Source organism: Etheostoma cragini, chromosome 5 (assembly GCF_013103735.1).
Source record: "Etheostoma cragini isolate CJK2018 chromosome 5, CSU_Ecrag_1.0, whole genome shotgun sequence".
Classification (NCBI taxonomy): Eukaryota; Metazoa; Chordata; class Actinopteri; order Perciformes; family Percidae; genus Etheostoma; species Etheostoma cragini.
This window is the reverse complement of record NC_048411.1, coordinates 29636989-29646550: the sequence shown is the minus strand read 5'-3', so window position 1 is coordinate 29646550 and position 9562 is coordinate 29636989. Positions and strand designations below refer to the sequence as shown.

The 9562-nt window shown below is 43.2% G+C and overlaps 1 protein-coding gene across 2 annotated transcripts in view; it reads left to right on the top strand.

Moving 5' to 3' along the window:
• Window positions 1-9266, top strand: part of entpd4 (ectonucleoside triphosphate diphosphohydrolase 4) — a 14265-nt gene extending 4999 nt beyond the window's left edge. Inside the window, exons 7-14 of one of the 2 annotated variants that reach the window (XM_034870884.1) lie at window positions 638-697; window positions 833-963; window positions 2242-2408; window positions 3255-3579; window positions 5444-5529; window positions 6419-6580; window positions 8523-8767; window positions 8809-9266. In XM_034870884.1, coding sequence (XP_034726775.1) covers window positions 638-697; window positions 833-963; window positions 2242-2408; window positions 3255-3579; window positions 5444-5529; window positions 6419-6580; window positions 8523-8757 — 1166 coding nt within the window. In that variant the 3' untranslated portion in view covers window positions 8758-8767; window positions 8809-9266. Of the gene's footprint in view, window positions 1-637; window positions 698-832; window positions 988-2241; window positions 2409-3254; window positions 3580-5443; window positions 5530-6418; window positions 6581-8522; window positions 8768-8808 lie in introns of both variants that reach the window. The other variant, XM_034870883.1, reaches the window with a different exon arrangement.
• The last annotated feature ends 296 nt before the right edge of the window (window positions 9267-9562 follow it).

The window sequence follows — 9562 nt, the reverse complement described above, 5'->3', positions numbered from 1 at the left end:
AAACCTGTAGGGGAGGGGAAGGGGGCTCTATAGAGAAACCTGTAGGGGAGGGGGGCTCTATAGAGAAACCTGTAGGGGAGGGGAAGGGGGCTCTATAGAGAAACCTGTAGGGGGGCTCTATAGAGAAACCTGTAGGGGGGCTCTATAGAGAAACCTTCGAGCAAAAAGCAAAGAAATGGCAAAACTGCAAAGCGCCCCTTTAATTTGCAGCTACATTTTATACAATATATGTATTAGGGGGTCCTTGCTCTGTCCCTCTCAGTTAAGGGGTCCTGGGCTTTGAAAGCGTTGCAGACCCCTGGTCTAGGGTGTAGACCTACATGCATGTAGGCCTGTGTGCTGTTATGGATGTGTGTTGTCTGTTGCTGCTTGTAACGAATGGCTCTGTATGGGATCAATAAAGTTGTTGAAACTTTTCTGGTTTCTTTCCTTGTGTTTTAGATTTTTACTTATTAGAGTTCATGTGGCTTTGCTTTTTCTTATCATGTGCCATGAAATGTTTTGGTATCTTCCGTATTTATACTGTCTGATTTCCAGTTGTTTTGGACGCCAGGTACACCAGCTTGTTGTCAAGGTGTCAGCTGATGGGATCTTTATAAAAACCCAAACTCAACATTTTGTCATCATTTGCTTGCAGGTGTCTATGCATGGATTGGAATAAACTTCGTCCTCGGGAGGTTTAACCATGTGCACAATGGTAGGGACCGAAGCACTATTTCAACAGTGTGCCATTTTATTTATTTTGAGTATATATTGTATTGTCTACCACATAGTAAACCCTCCCTGCCGGACTGACTCTGTCACCTCTTTATATTTGTGTCTCTCTTTGGAGACGGGGACGCTGTAGTGGAGGTGAATGTCCCCGGCAGTGACCAGCAGGAGGCGCAGGTGAGGAAAAGGACGGCCGGTGTCCTGGACATGGGCGGGGTCTCCACACAGATCGCGTACGAAGTGCCCAAAACTGTAAGCTTTGCTTCTCCACAACAGGTTATTATCCACAACCAATTCTGTTACTGTGCTGTCTTTGTTTTTGTTTTTGTCACTCACTTTTTTTGATTCTTCTCCCTTCTTCCAACCTCTCTCATTCCCTGGTTTAAACCATGTTTGCACCATGTATGTCCCGCTGGAGGATCTGCTCTCCATTCATCACTGTTGAAGTCACACTGTGAGCCTGTTGCATGACTCCATAGCAGGGTTTTTGGACTTGAGATCATTAATTCGTATACTTAAGAGACGGTTAAATGCAATGGAAGCTGCTGTTTTGTTGGTTTTGTAGTGATTGATGTGAATTAGCAGGTTTGGCACACTCGGCTCGTTGTTTTATTTTACACCACAAGATGCTCAATTTAAAATTCTTCATCATCTAATTAGACAGCTCTTTGTTCTATATTGTTTTGGGATACATTAAAGGGTAATTTCGTGCTTATTTGTTGCAACCTGGACCCCATTGTCTTCCATTCATTGGTGACAACATTATGGAAAGGAGCCCTACAGAGGTAGACCTTTTTGAAAGAGAGGAAGATCATTTTTGTTTAACAACTGTATAGAGCAGCGTATCTCCACCAGACTCCATGTAAATAATCACTACTTTTAGCGTGTATAGAGCAGCGTATCTCCACCAGACTCCATGTAAATAATCACTACTTTTAGCGTGTATAGAGCAGCATATCTCCACCAGACTCCATGTAAATAATCACTACTTTTAGCGTGTATAGAGCAGCGTATCTCCTCCAGACTCCATGTTAATAATCACTACTTTTAGCGTGTACAGAGCAGCATATCTCCACCAGACTCAATGTATATAATCACTACTTTTAGCGTGTATAGAGCAGCATATCTCCACATGTAAATTGGTGAATTAATGCTTTATTTCAACCAAACCAGAGTGGTGATTGTTAGAACAGACGAAAGACGAACTAAGACAGCTTTTGATTTGATTAAATTTGGTTTCATGATGTTTCTGTCAACTTTGAATAAAGTGTCCTTTACGACGATAAAATGATTGTTTATTTAAATCGATTCTGGTGAGTTTGGTGATGGTGATTTCAGGGCTTCCGGTTAAACAAAAAGAATCCTACTCTTTAACAAAAGGTCTGTCTCTGTAGGGGTCCTTTCCATAATGTTTTCAGACACTTGTGCTGTTCTCATCAGGCTCTTACAAACAAAAACATGGGATAATCGGGTTCAGGTTGAAACCAAGCGGAGTTTACCAATATACTAACTGGTTTTCTTGTTTCCTAGGAGGAAGTTGCCAAAAACTTACTGGCAGAGTTTAACTTGGGCTGTGACGCACATCGCACCGAGCATGTGTATCGGGTCTACGTGTCCACCTTCCTCGGGTTCGGAGGAAACGCAGCCCGCCAAAGATACGAGGACAGTGTCATCAGAAATACCGCCACTCGAAACAAGTGAGATCCACAACCTGACCACATTTCCTCCCCCAGTCCATGAGGTCCGTAGTGAGTTGGTTTGGGTCCCTCATGCTTAAAAACAAGAACAGGCTGTAGTGTGTATATAGTCAAGGTGTGTGGCAAGATCTCCCAAAACCCCCTGACCTAAACTGTCTATGAGACAAGATTCCTCAAGAAGGCCCAGTCAGTCCTGGCCGACCCCAGTCACCCCCTAAACAAACCCTAGTCCCTCCCTGAACCGACCCCAGTCACCCACCAGAACAGCTGCTTCATCTTGTTGCCGTCTGGCTGCAGATTCAGTCTAAATCCTAAACGCAGGACAAAATGACACAAAAACGTTTTCTGTCACCGCTGCTATAGGCTTTAATAATAAGTCAATATGAGTACTTTTAATTGATGTTGTTGTTGTTGTCTTTGTTGTCATGTACATACAGTACAGTGTCAAGTTCTTTGCTACTGCAGCAAAATGAATCGCCCCTCTGGGACAAATAAAGGTCTTGAATGTGAACTTGACCCGAGGACAACACACGGGGGTTAACAAGTCTTTGTTGTCCCGAAGGCACCTGGCCCGTGTGACGGACGTGGACGCCACGGTCACCAGCATCCCCAACCAGGACAAAAAGACACAAAAACTTATCTGTCCCCGCTGCTATAGGCTTTTATAATAAGTCAATATGAGGTGTGGTCTTCCGTGTAGTACGTATTTTTTGTTTCTAGATGTATGGTTGTTGTCTTGTTTGTGTTATTTATGTTACATGCTGCTGCACAACAAATTGCCCCTCGGGGATAACAAAGACTCCTTGAACCTTGAATTTATTTACACTGTGTTTCTGATGTCTTTAGACTCTTAGGGCAGCGTGACGGTGAGACGCCAGACTCTCCGCTCCTGGACCCTTGTCTGCCCGCAGACCTGCAGGATGAAATCGGTCCGTCGACCCAGAAGCTGTATCTGCGAGGCACGGGAGACTTTGACCAGTGTCGGCAGATTCTCCAGCCGTTCCTCAACCGCACCAACGAGACCCTGACCTCGCTGAACGGCGTCTACCAGCCGGCCATCGACTACGACAACAGTCAGTTCTACGGCTTCTCTGAGTTCTACTACTGCACGGAGGATGTGCTGCGCATGGGCGGCGATTACAACGCCTCCAAATACGCCCAAGCTGCCAAGGTACGCACACTCCACTCTCATCGGGACATACAGTACACTAGAAGTCTCTGAAAAGACTTGGTTCGTCTTTCCATTGTTCCAACAATCACCACTCTGGTTAGGTTGAAATAAACCATTAATTCACCCATTTACATGTGGAGATATGCTGCTCTATACATGCTAAGAGTAGTGATTATTTACGTGGAGTCTGGTGGAGATATGCTGCTCTATACATGCTAAAAGTAGTGATTATTTACATGGAATCTGGTGGAGATATGTTGCTCTATACGCGCTAAAAGTAGTGATTATTTACATGGAGTCTGGTGGAGATATGTTGCTCTATACACGCTAAAAGTAGTGATTATTTACATGGAGTCTGGTTGAGATATGCTGCTCTATACACGCTTAAAGTCTGACACCATCTTACATCGAAAGAAACTCTGTCATGACAGCACTGTGTTTTTAGTCTAGAAGAGACTAGAAGATTTTACTACCATGACTTCAAACTTACGATAATATCAAACCTTTTTGGTTTTGGTGGAACGTTGAGACGGAAAAAGACTGACAGCTCGGACTGAGTTTTATGACCTAATGCCTAAAAGACATTATTTAGACTTTGTAAAGACTGAAGGTCTGACACATTCTCACATCTGAAGACAATCTTCTTCAGAGCAGGCACACGTATACTTTGAGGATTATGCCTCAACGCAGAGGTCCCCCCCCCCCCCCCCCCCCCCCCCCCCCCCCCCCCCCTTCTCACCTAGCTGTCCTATCAGATAAAGGCAGAAAAGCCCCAAAAATAACTAGCATAATTAGTGCTAGTGCTAGCTGAAGGTGCACTTGATTTTAAAAACACATCTCAGTGCTGTATAAAAAGTCAAGTTTAAAATGCAAAGCTTAAATATCGATGCTTAAACTGAAATCTTTGAAATATTTTATTGATTGAGAGAAACGTCAAATATGAACTCAAAATTAAAAAGCTTAAATGGAAATGTATAGAGGAAAATCTCAAATAGAAAACAATGTACATTTTAGTCTTGGCACTTTTATAATTTTCAATTTTATCTTTTTGAATTTTACATTTGGAAATGGCCGTTTGACATTTTAAGATTCAACGTTTCAATTTGGATTTTAACATTTGGCTTTTCATTTTAACTTGACACTTGTCAAAGTAAATGAGGAGGTGTGGCCCACAGGCTGGTCGGGGGGGATCTGAAACTAAAGGGGTGCAGAGGCACCTTATGGACAGCAGGGGGGGCTGGCTGATTGGGGCATCTGTTGAGGCGTTCAGGAGCATCTGTTGAGGCGTTCAGGAGCATCTGATGAGGCGTTCAGGGGCATCTGGCTGCAGGTTAACTGGCCTCATCATTAGATTAGATAGAAACTGATGATGCAGGCTACACACTAAAACGTATGAACTAAATTATATATTTCTTTATTATAAACAAGTCTCCCAAAGGGGGGTGGGTGGGTGTGTGTGGGTGTGTGTGTGTGTGTGTGTGTGTGTGTGTGTGTGTCACACACTGATATGATCTCTTTGGACTTTCAATCTGAATTATGAATACATATTTCCCCCATAGAGAGATCTAATACGGGCCTCCATTTACAATTAAAGGGCCACATGGCTGTGACAGTCATGCAGCTCTCTGATTGGCCGGCCGGCCCACGAGGGACCGCCCCTCTGGCATCTGCCCAAATCTTCAGATTACCAGGCAATACAAGCCTACAGAGGGCGGAGCCTAGTTTTCCCCTCTGTAGGAAGGGGGCGGGACTTAAACGTGCCCTGTCTCTATGAAGCATGTCAGATAATAACTAATTACATGTAAACAACGGAGGTTAACGTTGTATTTCTTACCATTTGAAACGTTCCTGATGTCGTTTCCAGGGTTACTGCTCGACCCAGTGGCGGACGCTGAGGGAGCGCTTCGACGCCGGCCTGTACGCCTCGCACGCCGACCTCCACCGACTGAAGTGAGTCTCCCAGGATCATCAGACCGCTTCTAGAGCTCGGCGAACCAGGTGGTTCCAGAGAAAGATGGCCACTAGCGTGAAGAGCAATGTTTCCCGAACTTGGGGTCGGGACCCAAAATGGGTCGCAGCCCCGTTTTATTGGGTCGAGTAAAATGCATATCAAGCTTATGTGAATGAGCGTTCTTTTTTTGCTCCACTGGTCTGTTCAGCTCAGATGCTTTTGGGGGGTTTTTAGGGTTAGGGTTAGCTGTGCCATCACTAGAGCTCGGCCTAGGTCAGACAGAGTTAGCGGCACTGGTCCCACTCCAGGTAAGCAGGGCCAGGAAGATGCTGTTGGAGACCACCACCCTGGCACAGTTTTGGGATGTCTCATCTCCAGCAGGTGGAGTTCTCCTGCTTAGCTAAGAAAGCATTAGAGGTGTTGATTCAATTTGGCACCACATACTTGTGTGAATCTGGCTTTTCGACTCTTGCGTCCCTGAAAAACAAATCCAGAAACAGACTGAATGCTCAGCACGTCCTCAGAATGACCTCAGGAGGGCACTTTAAAAAAACCGAACCTAGACTAGATCAGCTGGTTGAAATCTTCAACCAGACACACACACATCTCATTAAATTCAAGTCAGCATTATTTAAACATGTTGGTGTCGGTCCTGAGGGACGATGGGAGGGGACGGAGACACAGGAAGGACAATAGAGACCTTTTCTGTTTTTGTTTACTTTTATAATGGAATAAATATACTTCATATACATTTAAATTCTTGGTTTATTTTTGTAAATTCGGGTCCCGGGGAGACACCAAATTTCTCTTTTGGGACTTGAGCTGAAAAGGTTTGGGAACCACTGGTCTAGAGGAGTGAACCCATGTCTCTTGTGTTCCCGCCTGCAGGTACCAGTGTTTTAAATCAGCTTGGATGTACGAAGTGCTGCACTCGGGCTTCTCCTTCCCGGCCGGCTATAAGAACCTGAAGACCGCCCTGCTGGTCTACGATAAGGAGGTCCAGTGGACTCTCGGAGCCATTCTCTACAGGACACGGTTTCTGCCTCTGAGGTGAGGTTTCTGCCCCGTTCTAAGTCTCTGTACTGGTTCAGATTTAACCCTTGTGTTGTCTTCCCATTAACCCTGAACTTAGCCTTCCAGGTCAAAATTGAGGAAAATAAGATGTTTTTGTTGCTTATTCTGATTTCTTTTGTCACTTTTTCCAGCTTTTGGCGCTTTTTTTTTTAAGACCTGAGCTGGTTTAATAACAGGTTTGACATTTATTCTCGGTATTCATGCTCAACAAATCTCATTTTTATCAAATTATACGTACGTTTTTAGTTAAAAAAGGCAGAAATTAGGAATTATTTTGACCAATAGTTAAGATCAGAGGATGTTGAGTAGATCCCAGATGGGTAGATGTCAAAGTTTAGTCCCGATACTGGTTTGAAACCAGTAAAAAAAAAAAAAAAAAAAGAATTCGAATGCTATAAGATTTAATAAAACACCCAAAAAATGTAATGTAAGTAATCATTCAAATTACCCGAAGAACATTGTATGGTATAATCCATGATATTTTAGGGCAATATGATTGAAAGAAATCCATATTTCGGATATAAACCACTGAAACGGGGGGACAACACAGGGGTCTCGGTGATTGGGAAGGACTGTATATTTGTGGGTCTTTAAAAGGTGTGGCAGCCTATCAGAATGCAGACAAGATGTTCCTTTTTAGGTTTTTTATTGGAATAAAGGATGGTTTTGAATGTGTGTGTGTGGTTCTGAAACAGAAACACAGGCATACATCAGTAAAACGTAGATTATATAAAGTTAAAATAACGAGTATATGCCTAGGAAGTAATATAAACAAACACAATCAAGATGTTAGATTATAATGTCACAATAAAGGCTTGTCACTAAATGCAATAGTACACTAGACTTAGACTTAGACTTCTCTTTATTGATCCTTTTGGGATGACTCCCGCGAGGAAATTGTAAGTTCCAGCAGCAGTTTTAGCGAGGAAAAAGAATGAAAAAATAGATAAAAAAGACAGTATAAAGACAACTAAATTACAATAATAACAATAACAATGAGAACATTCGTCAAAAAAACAAAGAAAAGACCATAAATTATTATTAAAGTCTCAGTGTTGAAGTGATAAAGTGACCAGGTGTGAATCTAAGTCCAGGTGTGCATGTATGTATGTATGTTTGTGTACTGTGTGTGTGTGTGTGTGTGTGTGTGTGTGTGTGTGTGTGTATGTGTACTGTATGTATGTCTGTTTGTGTACTGTGTGTGTATGTGTACTGTATGTATGTTTGTATGTATGTATGTGTACTGTTTGTGTATGTGTACTGTATGTTTGTATGTATGTTTGTATGTCTGTTTGTGTACTGTGTGTGTGTGTGTGTGTGTGTGTGTGTGTGTACTGTATGTATGTATGTATGTGTACTGTATGTATGTTTGTATGTCTGTTTGTGTACTGTAACATGCCAAATTCAGCGTAACACATAACTATGAGCTGCAGAATTCCTCCTTAACACACACGTTACACATTGTGTAAGAACATAAAGAGTTCAACAGAAAACGTAAGGCTCGCAAAGCAACACGTCCCTAAATATTAAACGGCGTTCTACATAAAACACCCGGGCTGCACGCCGTCATACGAAACAGCAACGTGCTGCACATTACTGCCGTGCAATAAACACGCCAAGACACGGGTAAGAAGCAAGTAACAACAGCAGTATCACTCACTGGTAGTCGCACGCACACAGTCTAGGAACTTAGCAATAATTACAACAACACTGTATTATGATAGATAGATAGATAGATAGATAGATAGATAGATAAAGGCTTATAGAGCGCAGTACCGCTCCTGATTGGCTGATTTTCAGCAGCCATGTTTACCCGCCTGCAGAGGTCGTCCTTCGCCACACGAGGGTTAAACCCCTGCGTTGTCCTCGGGTCCTTAACTGAGTAGTTTGTTGACACGGTAACGTTTGTGTCTTCCAGGGACATTCAGCAGGAGAGTCTGAAGGCGGTGCACTCCCACTGGAGACGCAGCTTCTCCTTCGTCAACAACCACTACTTGTTCCTGGCGTGCTTCTTCATCGTCTTGTTGTCCATCGTGCTGTACCTGCTGCGCCTGCGCCGCATCCACCGCCGCGCCGCGCAGTCCTGCACGCCGTCCTCCGTGCCCTGGCTGGAGGAGGGCCTCGGCTCGCCCATGATCCCCATCGACCTCTAGACCTCCTCGAGTCCAGCCGAGAGTATCCGAGTCCTGAGAGCGTTTCCGGAGGTCTGCGAGCCCTTCGGGTCCTGGATCCTGGGGAGACGCGATCACGTGAAAAAGAGCTCGCGTGACGTACCTGAGCTGTGAAAATCTGCTGTTTTGAAGTTATTTTGTTTAATAATGACGTCTTTTTTTTAAAATTTTTTTATTTAGAATCCACATCAGAAACCTTTTGTTTTATTTCTGTGAAAGACAAACATAATCTTCAAAGCCTTCATGAATATGTCGTCTATACTTTTGAATTTCCCAAAGCTTGACACGCTGTATTTGCCTTTTTTTTAATTTATTTTGTATGTCTACAGTCACATCTTCTCTTCTTTTTGTTTAATGGTACGAGCACTTGCTTTGGTACAGGAACCTTTTAAAGGGTTCGGGTATCATTAATCATTAATTTGCAATTAGAAAATGGTAAAAAACATGGATTTGTTATTTGTTTTTAAACCAAAAACCCGTTCTGGTCTCAGAATCTGGCCTCGCCTTTATGTAACAAGCTCCTTTTTCATTCTTCAATCAAAAAGTATAACGATGAAAGGAAGTGCCGAAAAGTGCCGATTCTGACGCAGTAACGGGTTGTTGATGTTTTTCATTCGTGTTTTTAAAACAAAAAACAAATGTACTTTTTTCACCCTTTAATTACAGATTATCCACTGAGACTCGGGTCTTAAATGCAATATGATTTGAAGTCTCTCTCTCTCTGTGTGTGTGTGTGTGTGTGTGTGTGTGTGTGTGTGTGTGTGTGTGTGTGTGTGTGTGTGTGTGT